Source organism: Artibeus jamaicensis, unplaced genomic scaffold (genome assembly GCF_021234435.1).
Source record: "Artibeus jamaicensis isolate MK-2021 breed Jamaican fruit bat unplaced genomic scaffold, CSHL_Jam_final contig_585, whole genome shotgun sequence".
NCBI classification, from domain to species: domain Eukaryota; kingdom Metazoa; phylum Chordata; class Mammalia; order Chiroptera; family Phyllostomidae; genus Artibeus; species Artibeus jamaicensis.
In genome coordinates, this window is record NW_026521894.1 from 13,525,907 (window position 1) to 13,545,190 (window position 19,284).

The 19,284-nt window shown below is 42.8% G+C and overlaps 1 protein-coding gene across 1 annotated transcript; it reads left to right on the plus strand.

Annotated features, from left to right (window-relative positions):
• The first annotated feature begins 13,095 nt into the window (after positions 1-13,095).
• FUT4 (fucosyltransferase 4) lies at positions 13,096-19,284 on the plus strand. The gene has a single exon (XM_037163465.2). It carries the CDS (start codon positions 13,317-13,319, stop codon positions 14,874-14,876), a length of 1,560 nt encoding a protein of 519 aa, XP_037019360.2. The 5' UTR covers positions 13,096-13,316; the 3' UTR covers positions 14,877-19,284.

Consider the following 19,284-nt stretch of genomic DNA (forward strand, 5'->3'; position numbering starts at 1 on the left):
ATTTTATGGAGAGATGTAAAAGAAAGGGAAAAAATTTTTACTAATACTACCGGGTTTTAAAAAAAGACTAAAAGAAGGGGAAAGATCCAACCTTATTCTGCTCTCCTCGCTCAGTTGTCAAAAGTAGTATCTATGTAATATAGAAAAAATGGAAAATAAAGGAAAAAACCATCTGTAATTCACCTCCCCAAAACAAGCACTGATCTCATGTTTAGGTATTTTCATTCTTTTTTCTTATTCATTTTTTAGTTTACATATTTGAGACCACATTTACAGTATCTTTACTTATTATCCCTTTTAACATACATCATATAATTTCCCATTCATTAAAATTTTACTTTAAATAATTACATTAAAAATCTTCATATGTTTGTACTGATTTTTTACATTTGCTAATCTATTTTTGGACATTTTGATTTTTCATTTTATATATAACCATTGTGGTTTACTTACCACAACCACCCCTTAAAAAGTTTTTTCCTAGTATTCTGGTTATAACACACTGTTCATTCTACTTCCTCTGTGGGCTAAGATCATCTTAAAATTTCCTCCGGTTTACAGTTCTCAAGTTTACTTCTCCGTTTCTTTTTTTATATAAAGATTCTTTTTTTAAGATTAATTAATTTATTTCTAGAGCGAGGGGAAGGGACAGAGGAAGAGAAGGAGAGAAACATCAGTGTGTGGTTGCCTCTCACACGCCCCCCACTGGAGACCTGTCCCACAACCCAGGCATGTGCCCTGACTGGGAATCGAACCAGCAACCCTCCGGAGCTCAGCCCACGCTTAATCCACTGAGCCATACCAGTTAGGGCTACTTCTCAGTTTCAATGTAATAAATCAAGTCAGGTAAACAAAGATTTGTTGGTTGGTTATGTCCTTTCCCTACTTAAAAATATTTACACTGTAAAACAGCCAATAATCTTTTGAGTCAGAGTCCAAACTTCTCCAGATTTAAAAAAAATTTCCATTTAGTTAATACATACGAGAAGAGATACTACCTGGAAGCCAATTCCGGCCACTACCGTGTTTATGGAACTCTCTCATCATTGGCTATTTCAATAACAGTGCTTTGGGCCAGTGGTTAAAACTGGAGAGACTACATCTTAAGTTAGTCAAGGGCTGTAACACCAAAAACTACCTGGAGTTGAGGTAAATCCTTTCTTAATGATCCAAAATATTAGCCTTCTAAAAATGCTTACCATCAATTTCTTTTGCACGTATGTTAGGATGACAGAAAAAGCACAGGGGGTGGGAAGTATTATTCATCCATTGGAAATGATATCCTGTTTGCACTTGAGCCCCCAGTGTGACTTTACAAACATGCTCAGGGACTTCCTTCCTCACTTGACTTTACTCCTGCCCAATAAACAAGATGTCCCCACTCCACCCACACCCAGTCCCTTTCATTCTCAGGCTTGCTGCCTGGGCTGGGTGCGCCACTGAGGACTGATTCATTCACTGTTTCCTTGTTGGGTATCTGTCCTTATTCCACTCTGGGGCTCTGGGGCCCTGGTTCCTTTTGTGGTTAAATTCTGTTCTTCATCACCCCATTGCACATCTTCCTAACTGGAGTCATGTACACAGTTTTTCATGCCAGGATTGCTTACAATAATGAATAACTAAAACGATCTAAACACGAAATGTAGAGAACAATTTTAAAAATTACTATATAATACCATGCATTTTTTTCATTTTTAATTTAATAACCACTTTTAAAATAAAAACTCTTTGAAAACCAGATTACAAGGACACTTCATGAAAATGATAAAAATCTACAGCAATCTTAAACCAATAGCCATCTTCATACTTCATGATAGAGAATAAGAATATTTCTTCTAAATTCAGGAATAAAACAAAAATGCTTTTTTTTCTCCTAATGATGTTTGCAACTTGTTCACTTTCGTTCTTTATTTTAGTTGCTCCTGGCTCGAGTAGCCTTTGAATTTCCTCGGTCTGTGCCAGAACAGCACACTGGAGAACTCGGTGTCACGGGGCTGGCACCCCTATTCTTAATTTGGCCAAACGCTCCTGGCAAAGTATCTGTGAGCCATACAGATGAAAAGATTAGAAGTAGGAAGTAACAAGCCAAAATGATTGGGAAGACTATTGAGCTGCACAAAATGAGACACAAGTTTTCTGCAAAAACAAATTTTTAGTCTTAAAGAAATCCTTCCCTTGGTTTATCTCATAAACATGCCCTTTGTCTTACAACTAAAATGTTTATAGAGATAGAAATCATATAATGAGGAGGTTTTCATTTTATTTTTATATTTTAAAGATTTCATTTATTTCTTTTTAGGAAGAGGGGAAGGGAGGGAGACGGAGAGAAACATCAGTTGGTTGCTCCTCACATACCACAAACCAGGGACCCAGCCCACAACCCAGGCATGTGCCCTGACCAGGAATTCAACCGGGGACATTTTTGTTTGTGGGATGACGCCCAACCCACTGAACCACACCAGTCAGGGAAATGAGGAGAGTTTTAAAAATAAAATATGATCACATTACACATATTATATGGTCTGCATTTTTTCACTTAGTTATACACTATGACCATTTTCCTGTATGATATGTTTGTCTATATCATGATTTTATAGGATATATAGTATATCCTGATAGGACAGTACCAAAATTTTCTTAACCTTGTCTCTATTGATGGGTATTTATTTTGCATTCCATTTTTCTAAACTTGGCATTTTGAGAAATATTTCTACCTCCTTCTACCCACAAAACAAATAGGAAACACCTCAGTCAGATTTTCTCATAACCCGGACGGTTTTCCCCTTAATTCTGATAGAAATCTGCAGGTTTATACTCCAGAAGGAATAAACCAGAAGAACTTTGAATGAAATTAGGGCAATCAAGTCAGGAGTCAACGGTGTCCATTTCAAGAGCACCAATCCCCTGAGTTCCCAGAATGATTCAGTGTTTCCCCAGATTCACATGCCTGTCTGTGAGCGCGCGCACACACACACACACACACACACACACACACACACACACACACACACACGACAGGAGATCAGAGGTACATGGTTGGACTTGGACATTGTGCTGTACTAAGTGAAATAAGCCAGTCACCGGAACACAGATACCACATGATTCCACCTATATGATAGTCAAACTTGTAGAAGCAAAGAATACAATGGTGGTTGCCATGGGCTGAGGTAAAGGAGAATGAGGGGATTGCTATTCTATTCATTGGGTATAAATTTTTAAAAAATAAGTAATAGGTAAAATGCTGACTAAACCCGTGTGTGTGAGCAAAGCTTGTTGACTGGTGGTTTCCCTTACACAGGGCATGGTCCAAGACAAGGCTATTTGTAGAGAGAATGCCAGCCGTCGGTTAACTGCAGGTTTGTGTGTGTGTTGTGATGAAGTCATGTTTTTGATGTGTATTTAAAGTCATGAAACAAAGCTTATATTAAAGGAGGAAAGTTGAATACATATAGTATTACAATATGATCTTCGCATATTATATATACTGTGTATTCATCATATACCAAAATATAAAAAGTGGTTATCTTGAGGTAGAGATGGAAGAGAAGCATTATTTTCTTCTTATATTTTTCTGTATTAAAAAATGTCATATAATATATATGGGACAAACATAATAAACACTATGAAAAAATCTTCCCTAATTTGAGATAATCAGGGAAGGTACTTTTATATACTTTATTTCTTACCATACCTCAGTTAGTTTTGGTTTTAATTTTTTTACCTTTCAGCTGTCTTTTGCATGGTGAATAGTAATGACACCTGTTAAGTAACAAACTCTTTTTTTTTTCTGGTGCCCATACAATAGATGATGCCACTTAAAATGGCAGCAAATTTTGTTCCCCCACCCCAACTTTTTGTCTAAAACTGCCTCCTATAAGTCACTATAATTGTAACCAAAAGAATTCTCACTAACACAAATGCCTTTAGTTTTATCCGACTTAATTATAGTGCTTGCTTGGAGCCCGTGTGCAGGCTCACTGGTTCTGGTTTATAATCCCATGTCTCTACAACTAAAGGAGAGAGAGTGGGAAGTATGGGGTGAAGAGTCTCATGTCTACCCCATCCCCGCAACCGAAACTTGCTTCCCTTACCATTGAAAATCTGACAAACTTTGCTCAAACTAATTGTAAATGGAGATGAGAAAGATTCCAACATAGAGACCTGAAAGAACTTTCTACACTCATAGTGACACTGGATCAATACAGAGGTGACAAAGGGCAAAGTGATCAGGTAATCAAGGAAATGGTGCTTCGAGAGACAAGCGTGCAGTCCAAACACATCACAGCTTCTCATGTCAGTCTTCAGATTCTTTTGATCTGGACTTGCTCTGAAGTTATCATTTACATGGGTGGGTTGAGTATGGTAGCCAGCTGTCCCACAAGGGCAGAAAGGTTGGCCTGTTTGTTCAGCTGTACCTCATGTGCCTGGCACATAACTGGCATCAACAAACATTATTGCATGAAGTTCTCCTTGTGCAGATTTACAAGTTCAAGCAAGGTCTGACTCTAATGTCATTACAGGACAATTCACAGTCCTGTATTTCTTGGTAAACATTTTAGAAACAGCTCTACCAGCTGGTAAGGACAAGAGTCATGTCATAATATATCAAAGTAAAGACAAAACTGCAGTATTTTATTTTTTAAAGGAACACAGCAAATCCTAGGGTCATCATATCAAAATCTAACAAGAATCCTCATTGCTTCTTTCTTACACTGGGGACTGGGAAATGTGCCCAGGGGAGCTTCAAGGAAGCCTGAAGAGCCAAAAGAGCTATTCGGTGGTGGGAGGGACACACGGTGGCCTCTGTAAAGGGGGGTCAGGCAGTATCTCCCACTATCATTCACATCTAATTTCTCTGATTTAAAGAGTTGCTGTCATTTCCCTATTGTCTTAACTGATCCAGGAAATTAAGTCTTTGAACAGTGAGCTCACTCAAGAAAGAAGTTTCCTTTTCTCGCAGAGCCCAGTGGTGCTGCCAGGACAGAAGGAGCTTCTGCAATGCAGCCAGACCGGACGGTGTTTAGTCACCTGTCTTTCTCTTCCTAGACTGAATGTTTGGTGGACTGCACTAAACATTCCTGAGGGTAAATAGAGACCAGAGGCTCACTGTGGAGTGGATGAAAATAATCCTATTATAACCACCATTTTCAGTGTGATTTCACTTTCGTGCATCACGTAAGACTTCTGGGCTGAGGTATATTTGGCTACAATAAGCTTAATCTGGACCTGTAACATTTGGCTGTCCTACTTCTTCAGGAATGTTGGTTTTTCCTCGCCATATGAGCAACAAGAGTAAACAATTTGCTCTTCTGTTTCCACACTTTCCTAAAATCATGTACAGGTCACTAATTTTGTTTACTCTAATCCAACAGTATTTCTTCATGTTTCAAGTACGTCAGACCCCTCTTAGAGGAGGAATCCCAGGGATGAGCATGATAGAACCACTGCTGTGGTCTGACTAGCTGCTTGGGGGAATTTACTAATGAAGGTAGAGTTACCTGACTCCTGGGGAAAATGCATCTTCCTTCCATTCCCTTTTGTGAACTGTGCTCCGGGTCTGTGTGAGAAGTAGGTCAGAACAGGGGGAGAGGCCGCCAACTCAAGATCCCTTTCTCCATCCACAGACAGTCCGGCTGCCTCCTTGAGTTAGGGTCTGGCTGCCCTGAGTGTGGCCACAGGTAGGTACTGATACAGGGCGGGTGCCATAGCAAGCCCAGATCAGATAAGCCAGAGTTCCTGAAATTGCACGGGATTTGTGCCATCTCACTTGACTGAGGACCCAAGTAAAGTGGACTTGGGCGGAGGGTAAGAAGTTAGTGCTGGTGAACCTGAGGAGGATTTGGAAAGGCCAGCATGACACTTACCATTTTTATCCTACACTTGGGAGCTATTTTTTTTAATCAGAGTCATCATTTTATAGTCCCAAGTCTTTTGCATAATCTTCGTGAGCAGAAATTGAATTGTTTCATAAGAGCTTTGTGAAATGTATAATTAATAAGCAGTATCTATTCACTCTTTGTGTATTTGTTTATTTAATAAATACTTATTAAACATCTCATATGTACCAGGTATTGCACTGTGTGATATTAACACATTCATTTCACCATCAAAATAATTTTCTTTTGTGTGTCTTGTATTCCATAATTGTTACATGTGACTGAAAATAATCTGTATTTTTAAAAAAGAGTAGATCAACAAGAGGAATACAGAGGCAAATCCTCTATATATTTAAAATATCATACCAATATTTCTGACTCTAGTCAAAATCTCACTATGTAGATTTTTCCGAACATCCAAAATTCTTGTATTACCTGTTCAGCCCTGTAAGTGTGCAGGAAAAACTGTGCAAAAGAGTAAAACCCTAAAATAAACAGCAAGTTCTCATATTGACTATTCATAACAATGTTTTTCATGGGAAGTAAGTTTTTGCACTTAGAAAAAAAGAAAAGACCTTATAAGTTAGTGTTAGGTTTATTTTTCTGTCAAAGGTTTAATAGGGCAATAACAATAAATTGTGGATTGTTGTTGAACTTACACAAGTCTTACTAATTTTTAACAATCATTTTCATACTCACCCGCCAAAGGAAACAGTCTCCACCTATTTCTGTACGGATTAAACTTTCTAACCACACCTGGTTACTGGCTGCACCCCATCTCCTGCTTAAGTACATAATACTGGGAGGACTCTGAATTGCTCTTTTCTTTCTTGAAGAAAAAAATTGAAAGTATACTTAGCAGGTCAACATTAAGTCAGAGACACCTAAGATCCAATCAAAAGAAGCAACCACTTGCCCTGGCTGGTGTAGCTCAGTGGATTGAGCACGGGCCTAGGAAGCAAAGGGTCGTTGGTTTGATTCCCAGTCAGGGCACATGCCTGGGTTGCAGGCCAGGTCCCCAGTAGGGGACACAGGAGAGGCAACCACACATTGATGTTTCTCTCCCTCTCTCCTTCCCTTCCCCTCTCTCTAATAAATATAAGTATTAAAAAAAAAGCAGCAACCACTTGAGGACTAGGCCAGCCTCATGGAGCCTAGGCTAGCAGAGCCCGGAGCTGGGGAGCAGACCCAAGGCCCTGGGATTGTGTTCCGCTGTTTCCCTAGGAAATACCAACTGTCTGTGGTGAGGAGCTTGAGGACAAGCTTAAAATGAACTATTTTCCCAGAGAAGAACAAAGAATTAGACTTCTAGGAACCCCAGTTGGCCTGGTTCTTGCCCCCAGAGAATTGTGTCCTATGTTACACTTTGGGACTGAATGGGTCATTCTTGGATACATTGATAAACCTCAATTTATGAAGCTCTTTTCTATGCTGCTTTATCAAGCCTCAGGTTCCAAAAGCCCTCCTTTATACCTGACCTTGTGGTTTTCACGTTTGCAACGGAAAGCCAGCTCTTTCTGTGTATTATTGAAACCAGAAGGCAACCAAATCAGGTCTCCTGCTGCCTGTCACCATTTAGCCAAAAAGCAGAGACAGGGACTGGATTAGAATTGTACTTCTATTACTATCAGAGGCCAGCACTCTAAGAAGGTGGCAGGTAAAAACCTTCACGTGCGCCTTATCTGAGCTTTCAGAAGCAAGTTTATATTGGGGAAACATGGGAATCTGTGGGGGTGGGGGAATTTCTAATGGGACACAGATGTGCTGTCTCTTTTGCGAACAGGAGCTGAAGGGGGAGTCTGCTGCTTCTCCCCAGGCTGGCTCGCTCTGTTCTGGTGTTCTCTCTCTGTTTGCACTACCGTCCCTCTCTTCCCCTGCACCTGTGGTTTATGGCCAGGAAGGTTAGTACTCTTTCGCTGGGGAGAAAAGGTATAAACCATTTGCTTTTAAGTGTCCTTGGTTAGGGGAGATAAGGTTTTGGTGATTCAACAGCTGGCGGTAAGTTGCTTAAATTGTTTGGCCTTGTTTCATTTCCTTGTCTCAGTTTCCCCATTCCACTTGCCCAGGAATTTTCCTAGCTTCTTACTATCCTGTCTTAATATTTTGTGGAAGTTGAAGAGGCCTTTTAAATACACAAGGAATCATATATTTATTGTTACTGATTTAAAAAGAATCATAGAATGCTTATAAAGTTCTAGGAATGTAGAGTTCCTTTAGAACAATAATAATGCTTTACATTTGGCTATGTTGTCTTTGCCTGCTGGCCTCTTCTATAAGTACCAGCATTTGTTCCTTTGGGGGACTACCCTCCCCCCATTGTTGGTCCTTGAGATTTAGGTGGGGCTAATTCTACCCCACAGCTCCAAAAGAGGGCCTAAACTCTTTTGATTTCCCTCGACCACAAGTGACTACTTGGTTCAGGTTGGACCAGTGAGAGCCAGCCTAATTCGATGGAGTTTGTAATGCCTGTCACCAGAGTTCTGATTAATACAAATGTAGCATTTTGCACTGAAAGCTTAAGGGGCTTCTTAAGGTCCCAGTAGGTCATTCACATAGTCAATTCCTCCTGATGACTACCCACATTCTAGGTGGGGAACACAGATACTGACAGGTCATTTCAGTGATAAATGAACACCATTCATTCGCTGGCTGGGTGGCTTAGTTGGAGCATCGTCCCATACACCAAAGGGTTGAGGGGTCGTTCCCTGGTCAGGGCACGTGCCTAGGATGCAGGTTCAATGCCAGGTCAGGGCACTTATGGGAGGCAACCAATCGTTCTTCTCTCACATCAATGTTTCTCTCTAAAATCAATAAACATATCCGCCAGTGAGGATTTTTTTAAAAGCATTCATTAATTAAACAAATATTCATTGAGATGATGAATACTACTAGATGCCTAGATCTGTTTACGTGATGGAGTTATGAATGAAACAGAAAGATGTACATACGGAACCGCACAGGAGGGGCATGTAGCCTGCCCTGGATGTGTGGATAAGAGTGTCCAGGAAGTAAGAATCCTAAAACATCAATATCAAAGAACCTATGCACCACAATGTTCATAGCAGCACAATTTACAATAGCCAAGAGTTGGAAGCAACCTAGGTGCCCATCAGTAAATGAATGGATCCAAAAATTGTGGTACATATACACAATGGAATTCTATGCTGCAGAGAGAAAGAAGGAGCTACTACCCTTTGCAACACCATGGATGGAACTGGAAAGCATTATGCTGAGTGAAATAAGCCAGGGGTTGAAAGACAAATACCATATGATCTCACCTTTAACAGGAAGCTAAACAACAAAACAAACAAGCAAGCAGAAAAAAAAACAAAAACAAAAAACAAAGACACTGAAATAGAGAACAAGGGGATAGTGACCAGAGGGGAGGAGGAAGGGAAGTTAAGGGGAAAATGGGGGAGGGATTTGGAGGAACAAATAGGAAGTACACAGGGACGAGAACTAAGGGGGGTGGAAATGGGAGGGAGGTGGGGAGCAAGGGGTGGGGGAGGCTGGGATGGGAAAAATAGACAAAAAACTGTACTTGAAAAATAACTAAATAAAATTTAAAAAAATAAAATAAAAGATGTTAATTAAAAATGAAAAAAAAAAAGAGTGTCCAGGAAGGCTTCCCAGAGGGAGGGACTGGCTTCCCGGTGCCTGCGACTCTGTTCTCCTTTACTTTTCTTTCCCATTCTCACAGCCACTGTCTTAGTTGAGGCCCTTTCAGTTTCATATCTAAATCACAGCGATAGCTTTCCCACTGGACTTATTTCTACTCTTATCCTGGTCCTTAATACCCAATGCACCCTTTATTAGTGACAGAATGATTTTTATTTAAGACGTTTTCCTGAAGTGACGTACATGCGTAGGCATGTAGCTTGATGACGTTCCCCAGCAAACACACTCATTAATCTAGGGCCTGTGTCCACACACACGGCCAGCGCACCTGAAGCCTGCCTCATCTCCCCTTCCACGTACTCACCTCCCCTCACAAATAAGCTTTTAAAAATTCTGACTTCTATCTTGCTCCCTTGGTTTATTAAAACCTTTAAAAGAGTTTCCCCAGCCTTCAGGATAAAACTGCATCTCCAGAGCCAAACTAAACCCTGGTAATCCCTAACCTGCCATCCCAGTTCTCTGCTTGGCCTTTGCGTGTGCTGCCCCTTTTGTTAGGACTACACATCTCAGCGCTTTCCCTCCCCATATCGATAGTTTTTGATTATTCCCGGAGCCACTTTCTCAAAGCCTTCCATGATCCCTTCCCTCTTTCCGGTCTGTTTCTTTTTCATCCTATTTCCCTCAGTTGGTTAAAGGAATAAATGAGAACACCTGGCATTATTCCTTTCCCTTAATGCCTTTCCTCCCCCACCTCTCCATTCTTCTTAAGTAAACACTAACCATCCGTTGCCCTGTGAATAAATCAATGCCTATGACCTTTAATCAGTACAGTCCTGTGCTGCTTGACAATGGAGATGTGTTCCGAGTAACGTGTACTTACGCAATTTTGTCCTTGTGAGAGCACTGTAAAAGTGTACTTACACAAACCTAGCTACCACTCTCTATTGATCTAGGCTACAAGCCTGTACAGCACGTTACTGTACGAAACAACACAAGAGAAAGTCGGAGGGAGACAATGCACTCACACAGGGTAAAGATGAGATGGGTGAGACTGTTACCAGTGTAACATGGCATACTATTTTACAACAAACTTGTTTAATAAAAAGAAATAGTACCCTCAAAAATAATGATGAAAAGTATTGTATGGCATTGCCTCAGCCACACCAGCCACCAGGAGGAAAGCGGGCCCACATCCAGCACCATGGCACAACTGGGGTTGGTTGGGAACCGCCCTGCCTGGTTTCAGGAGCTGTCACCCCCCCCCCCCATGGCTAAGGCTGAGTGACTGACCTTTGGACCATAAGCCACTAAGGAGACAAAGCTTATCTCCATGGCAGGAGTGCTGCTTCTGTTCCTTCTCCATAACTGGCCTCCATTGCTTGATCAGTTAGCCAATGACAGGTAAGATTCCCCAAGGGGGGAACCACCTAAGACAGGCATGATCATGTGGAGGGCCCAGGGAAGGACTTGGGGGGCTATGGGGAAAGGGGGTGATGGACCCTCCCCCCTCGGCTTTGACAAAGCCTGACTCCCCTGAGTCTTCGAGAAGTATCTGAGAATTCCTTGGCTATTTGCCTCCTCTGCCTGAATTAAGCCTGAAACAATGACAGAGGGTGGTGCAGCCCTGTGCTGGAAAGGGCGGGCTCTCCGGGTGATTGGGCCTGAAAAAGGATATGTAAAATCCTGTGAAGCCTGTTTTGCTAAGAATGCTCTTAGTTAAATGGTAATGGTCCGAGCAGGAAATGAATTTATTTCTCAAAGTTTTGTAGCCTTTTAGCTAATAGACCCTGACTCAGAAGAAGCCCTAATAGTTCTTCGTGTGCTATCTACTGTTTGATTCTTACTGCCTGACAGTGATTAATAAGTTGTACCCGTATTCCTGCACAAATTAAACCCAAGAAATGTCCTTCTGTGGTGCGTGACTATAGTTTGTAGAGAAGTCATGACTGGGTTCCACTGATCCAGCCATACCTTCCTGCCAGTTATCCCCTCCCCCACACCTCACACTAAGGTAATACTAAAGTAGGGACTGTTTGTGGTCTTGCACCCATCCAAGGTAAATGGACACAATGGAAATTGATGTTCATGAGATCTGAGCCACTCTGCAGGTAAAAGTTGGCTTAATTGGAATATCCAAAGGGCTTAAAGGAAAACTGGGTGTATGGGGAGGAACCAAACAAGCAGGTTAACATTTATCAAATGACTACCTATCATGCACTGGATGAAATGTTAGGCTCTATTTATGACATACTACTTAGCTAAAGTGAAGGAGAAACGTGCACAAATGTAAATTTTTGAATTGCATAAAAAGAAAGGCTAATATTCCTTTCCTTCATTTGGCTGAAAAAAGTTATTTGTGCATTTATACTTTTTAATAAAAAAATAACAGAATCACTGAAATTCCTGATTTCAATGATATATTGCTTAACAAGCTTGAAAACGATTCTATGAAATTTAAAGAAATAGAAACATTTTTAAAGGTGTTAGCATGTAGAAGAGTAACACTGGGCTGATAGGTACAGCCAGAGCACCTCACACTGTCCACCCAGCTCCCAAACCGTGACTGCAGGCCAGCAGGCAGTGCCACCTGAACCATTTTTAGAGAAGTGTTTACAATCTGGACTTGATTTTTAATGAAAAAGTTCACCAAAAAAATCCAAATGGCAACCCCAAGTGTATTTTCTGTATGCGTAACATCAAACATCTCTGGCAGGTTGGCCCCATTCCCAGAAAGTCTATTTCTCCCCTAACATCCTGTAACTGACATGGCACTGACAGGGGCAGGGGCGCCACCACTGATGCACGGCTGTGATCTACTCAAATGTTTTCTCGAAACTGCCTCCAGGTCAGCAGTCCATCCGCAGCCTATTTAGAATTTCACTGAATAAACGTTTAATAAAGTAAGCAAAAGTCAAACTCAGAAGTCCAAATTCAAGCCATAGGGGAAGGAATTCCTCAGGTGACTCTAGAAGTAGATGTCTCCATTGTTTCCTCATTGTTAAACCTGGAGAGGCCAGTATGATATTTATCCTTTATATCCTAAACTTTCGTGCTACAATATTTCTTTTGGTTATCAGTTTATAGTCCAGAGTATTTTGCATAATCTTAAATGCCGAAATTGTTTCTTAAATGCTTAGTAAAATTACTGGTGATGTTCATTCATTCTCCTCACTGAATAGACAGGAAGCTCCCTGAGGACAAAGGCTCAAGGGCCTTAACTTTTAATGAGCCCTCTCAGCCCCAGTCCAAAGACTGCAGTAAGCCGAGGCCGTCAGAAGTGTTCTATGCTGGAAGACAGGAAAAACCGTGTTTCCATTGCTCAGAAAAAGTTTTCTTATTCTCTGCTGGGACAGTGGACAAATGGAATGTTCTGATGGCAGTAGGGTTTAACTATTCACCTTAAAATTTGGTTTCACGAAATGCAAAACCTCTGTGGTGTGCGGAGGGAAGATGATTGCACAACTGGCCTGTCTAGGTAGGTCACAAGTTCTGGGTCACAAGGTCTAGGTCACTGACGACTCTTGGGACCACTCTCTCCTGCAGGCGTCGCTGGCCATTGCAGGGCCGTGAGAGAGGAAGTGAATTCTGATCTTCCGTTCGGCCAGGAAGCTGGGCACCGCAGGCCTCGCACCCGCAACGGCTTTCGGAGGGTGTCGCGTGCCCTGCGCCTATTCACTCGAAGGCGCGCGCCCCAGCCACAGCGATTGAGCCCCCGGACTTATCTGGGAAGGAGTTCCGGACAGGCCCAGGCGCTAGGCTAGAACGGTGGGCTCGCCCAGAAAGGCCTGGGATCCCCTGAGAAGGGATACGGAGTGACCGGTGATGAGCCTATGGGGCGCAGCTGACAGTCCGGGAGCAATGGAGGGGGAGGGGAGTGAGCGGAGACGCAGCAGGAAACGCCCGGGTCTTGGCCAGCCGGGTCAGTCTGGGGGCGCTATGGAGGGGAAGGACGAGGCGGTGCCTGGCTGGGGTGCTGGGCTTGCTCACCTTGCGCTGGCGGCACGCCCCGCGGGGAGTTGCGGGGAGGGGAGCAGAATCCGCGGGCCTTGGGATTCCGGGACCGCCCTCTCCGGATCCAGGATCAGCGGCGAGCGGCAACGACGGCTAGAACCACAGTGGCAGTATGAGAGCTGCCGCCACAGCTCCACGCTTGCGGACTTGCGGCCAGCGGCGGCTGCTCTGTCTGCGCGCTCCATGGGGGCGCCGTGGGGCCCGGTGGCCTGCCGGCGGCGCGGAGCGTGGGGTCTGCAGCGGTCCACTTCAGCGCTGGCAGCTGCAGGCCTGCTGTGCACAGTCCTGGTTGCTTACGCCTCCTGGGGGCAGCTCCCGCCGCTGCCCTGGACCTCTGACGCCCCTCCGCAGCCAGTGGGCGTGCTGCTGTGGTGGGAGCCCTTCACTGGGCGCAGTAGGGACACAAGGCCGCCCCCCGACTGCTGGGTGCGCTTCAACATCAGCGGCTGCCGCCTGCTCACCGACCGTACCACTTTTGGAGAAGCTCAGGCTGTGCTTTTTCACCACCGAGACCTTGTGAAGGAACCCCTGGACTGGCCTCCGCCCTGGGGCGTCTGGGTGCGCTCAGCAGAGGAGCTGGAGCTGCGGGTGTTGGACGCGGAGATCTCCAAAGCCCTGACCGCCTCGGGCCCCAGGCCTCCGGGACAGCGCTGGGTGTGGATGAACTTTGAGTCGCCCTCCCACTCCCCGGGGTTACGAAGCCTGGCAGGTAACCTGTTCAACTGGACACTCTCCTACCGGGCCGACTCAGATGTCTTTGTGCCTTATGGCTATCTCTACCCCAGGACCCATCCCAGCGACCAGCCACAAGGCCTGGTACCCCCGCTGGCTCGGAAACGGGGGCTGGTGGCCTGGGTGGTGAGTAACTGGGATGAGCGCCAGGCCCGGGTTCGCTACTACCACCAGCTGAGGCAGCACGTGTCGGTGGACGTGTTTGGCAAGGGCGGGAACCGGAGGCCGGTGCCTGACATTGGCCTTTTGCACACCGTGGCCCGCTACAAGTTTTATCTGGCCTTCGAGAACTCGCAGCATCAGGATTATATCACTGAGAAGCTCTGGCGCAACGCGTTCCTAGCTGGGACCGTACCAGTGGTGCTGGGCCCCAACCGTGCCAATTACGAGCGCTTCGTGCCCCGAGGTGCCTTCATCCATGTGGACGACTTCCCTAATGCCTCTTCCCTAGCTGCCTACCTGCTCTTCCTCGACCGGAATCCAGCAGTCTACCGTCGTTACTTCATTTGGCGCCGGAGCTATGCCGTGCACATCACCTCTTTCTGGGACGAGCCTTGGTGCCGGGCCTGCCAGGCTGTGCAGAGGGCCTTGGACCGACCCCAGAGCATACGCAACTTGGCTCGCTGGTTTGAGCGGTGAAGCCATACGCTGGGTTACACCCAGGGGGGTCAAGTCATCAGCGTTTAGATCCTCTGCCGTGCATCGCCTTGAATGACAAATCATGAAACTAAGTTTTACTAACGGGATTAAAGGTGATTTGCCAATTTAATTCAGCACAGAGACTGGGCGGGTAAGATCCAGTTCCGTTCTTAATATTGTTTGGGCAACTAGCAGTTGGGCTCCCTCTTCAGGAGTGAAGGGGGCCCTTCCCGTCATTATAACTAACCAGTGTAGAGATGAAGAAATTACTTGACTACAAGAAGCCATTGAGTCAGTTGGTCTGAATTTCCTCATCTGCCACAAGTCATATTTGTGGCCTGTGCTGAGTACAATGTCATACACACTGTTCCTCCTTTCACATTTCATTGGGCCCATGGGCAGCAAACCCCTAGTTTTAGAAAGAGCCTTGCTATGAATGGGACTGTGGCCGCAAGAGGTTCTTTCTCCTTCTCAGCTGCTAACAAAGGTGAGGAGGTCCTCCAAGAATCCATTGGCCATAATATTGGTTCGCCTGCTCCATCAATGGAAACAAGATGCTGGATTGTCCCTGGAGAAGAGTTAAGATGAGTGTATGTGTATCTCTCTGCACAAATGTATTCCTGAGAAGCTGCTTTTCAATCACACCCTGAATCCACTGCCCTAGGGGTAGTTCAGTATTTAATGAAACCTCATGGAGACTCCCTTTACGATGTGAATAATCATACCCTAACTAATTTCTTGTCTATTTTTTCTATAACCTGGATTTTTAAAAACACATATTAAAATTACAGATGTGAAAATTAATCAGAAGCAAACTTCTCCCCTCTTGCCAGAAACACAGACTCTGTTTATAGATAAAATAGGAAGCCACAGTGCCACTTTCCACAAAATTACTTATTTTGTGTCTACTGGACATGAAATTTAAACTGGAATATCCTCTAGGGATGCTGGCATTACTTGTCTGCAGAACAATGAAAGAGATTGTACTGTATTATGGAATCATCACTGTGTCTGTTAATAGCAGTGTTTGTTTCTATCTGTCAGTTTGTTGTTAAATGTTTAGTTGCTAGGGAATAGAACTAAATTAGTGTCTGTGATGTTCCTTTGTCTTTGGTTAGAGGTTAAACCTGCAATTCTTCCTGGGGCCAGCAGGTTTCCCTCCTTGTTTGCATAGTAGAACACAGAGCTGCACATTTCCAATGCTCTTGAGACTGTACCTGGGACCATTTGAAAATAGATGCATTGACTTTAACAGCGGTTTGAGCAGCATGTTCAATAGGTGTTACTGTGTGCCTACTCTGTGCCAAACAACTGGACTTGGGGTGCCACAGGAAAGACAAAAATATGTAAGGCAATGTCCCTCTCTTTGAAGCTCTTAAAGTCTACCACTGCCAATAAGTAATCAGTGAACTTTGGTACATTAACTGACAGAACCTATTTGTTTAAAGTGACTTTCTTAGTGATATAGATCATAAATGAATTATTAGAAAGCCAGTTGATTTACAGCCTGAAATAATAGTTTATATTTCTTTTTGATTTATTATAATAAAGATTCTCCATGACTAATTATTGTGGGTAGGGTCCAAGATTAATTAGGTTCACACAGGGTTCTGCTGCAAATAGTAATTTTGCATTTGACTACTACAATTAGCTGAATCATAGTTTTATTTCTGCATTTGTTGTAGACTCACTAAAAGCTCATTAAAATCCAGAAAGTGCTCCAATTCTCTTTATCCTTAAAAGGAAGAATTAAAGTCTGTGAATAAAATGTCCTTATTAAAATACTATAGCAGGGACAGAATTACAATGATAAAGTATCAGCCAGCCAATAAAGAAACAGGAAAAATTCTATCCTTAAAATGAGTATTTATGAGATATTGGCCAATGATCTTAGTTTTATTGAGAATCTACCTGGGGCAGTGAAAGAGAGTTTGGGTTTTGAAGGTAATCTGGCTTAGATTTGAATTCCAGCAGTGTGACTTCAGGCAAATTAGTAATGACCCTGAGCTTCAGTTCCCTTATCTGTGAAATGGGGGAGGAAAATACTTCAGAGCTCATTGTGAGCATTTCAGGAAACAAAATAGGTAAAGGTGGTCACTCAGTCCGTAAGGAAGAGATTTATTTATTTTTCCTTCTTTCCCTATAATGATCTCAGGGTGTGTTCATATCTATTTACATGTTAAAATGAAATTTTAAGGTATGTTATAAAATATATCCCACATAAACAGGGCCTCCTATCATGTATCTCAAATGAGTCCTTAAAGCTAAGCCTATTATTTCAAAAGTCATCATTGCAATTTAGGTTGAATTTGAATTTGCAGACTATGGACACACCTACACTTTGTTCAAAAAAAATGGTTTTGTCAAATAAATTTTAAAATTATCAGGAATTTTTAAGAAAAAGATTATAAGAGAAAGAACTGAATCTTGTAAGATTATTTCTATCCTGTGTCAAAGAAATTAAAAAGCAGTAAATAAGGGTATTAAATCTGTGATGACAGTACATGACAATGACATGTTGCAAACAACTCTGTGTGGCAGTATGAACTGGCTCCGGCACTTGTGCCACACGTGACAGCCTAACACGCTTTCATTTCCCCCTCAGCAGGTTTTCAGATTTTCTTATGTCATTGACTATGAAAAGCACAATCATCTCACAAACTGCTTTTGAATTGAGATTTGATGTAATCTGCCCAGAATTTTAGCTTGATTTTAAGACTCGGAAGTGAAATAGAATTCCAAGCAAAAAAAAATTGTTTGGTTTTGGTTAAGTTACATAGTTAAATAAGTAACTATTACTTTATTAATGTTCTCCTTAGTATTGTCTGTTTAAAACTAACCACATATTTTTCATATTCCTAATTGAGCAGGTTAAATTTTCACAAACATTGATACAAAATGCATATAAATGCATCATATAGATTTCAAAATGTCTTCTAGGGTTGTCGTGTCCTTCCTTTAACATATAAGCTTTTCTTTACACTTATTACAAGTTTAATATTTTTAGCACTTGATGACTCTAATTGCATGAGTGCCCCTGGAATGGTATTTGCATCAGGAAGACAATCTGACTGGCTTTCAGTACTCACAGGTGCTTCCAGTTTCCAAGTCCTTCCCTGGCAGTAATTTACAGGAGACAGCGTGGCCTCATGGAAAGAGATTGCAATTTGGAGTCAGAACCTGGATATGGGGTTCTGTCACACTCTCTGCCCCTGTGGCCTTATTAGGCACGGCCTAATTAAACTCTGAGTTTTAAGCTTCCTCCTTTATAATACATGAATGCCCCTACAAAACAAGGATTAAATGCAATGATGTGCACCAGGGAGCTGCATACATCGTAAAGTGCTGTACAGTTACAGAATGCTCTACATTTTCAAGGCTCTAGGCCAGAAAGTAAATATGTCAGATCTTGCAGGCCATACAGTCTCTGCTGCCACTACTCACCTAAGCTGTTGTAGTACAGAATCAGCCAGTGACAACACATAAACAAATTCAGTGCCTGGATTTGGCCTGAGTCATAGTTTGTCAACTCAGTTCTAGACTTTTAGAGGTATAAGGAATTTGAGAACCTATATGGTGGGGGTTTCTTAGGAGGGATTTAGAGATTGTAATTTAAAATTTTTAGAGGCAGATATCCCGGCAAGAGACCAGTCCTGCAAGATTTCTTAATTGTCTTATATTGGGCAAATTATTTAAGCTTTCTGTGTTTTGATATTCATCGCTAGTTGCAGGTAATCATATATGATTTATACAGGCATTGGGAGAATTAGAGAAGACACACTTAAAGTACTCTGTACAGTGTCTGGCATGTAGTAAGCACCTGGCAGATGTTAACTGTGGTATCACCAGTCCCGTTTTACAGAAGAAGGAGCTGAGGTCCACACCCATTGTAGGACTCACCTAGGGTTGCAGCAGTAGTGGCAGAAGCAGCCATGCTTGTGCAAGTCACAACTGCTTTGAGCCTCAGTCACTTGAACTGCAAAATGAGGGGGTTATACAAGGTCTTTTCTTGGGACCAACAGTTCCAGTTGCTATCGTTCTACTAACTGGTACCCTAAGGCTCTGAGAACCAATTCACCTTCTAATGTGCCTTCCTTGCAGCCTGTAAATGACTTACTGCACAGCAGTAAATTGCCGGAAAAGCAGGCACCAGAGAGGGAGATTCTGATTTAGTGTCGCATACTTTAGATATCAGGGAAGGGAGCCAAGTCCTTGGTGTTTAGTGCAGTGAATAATTGCATCGAATACATTTCAAGTCATTCTTGATTATGTCTCAGGGACTTTTATGTGACACGTTCTTATAACAAATCAATAATTTATGTATACATGTTCGGGTTATTTTGACAAAATAAAATAATGAGATGGAAACCAACTCTTTGTTTATAATGTGTATGCACAGGCATTAATG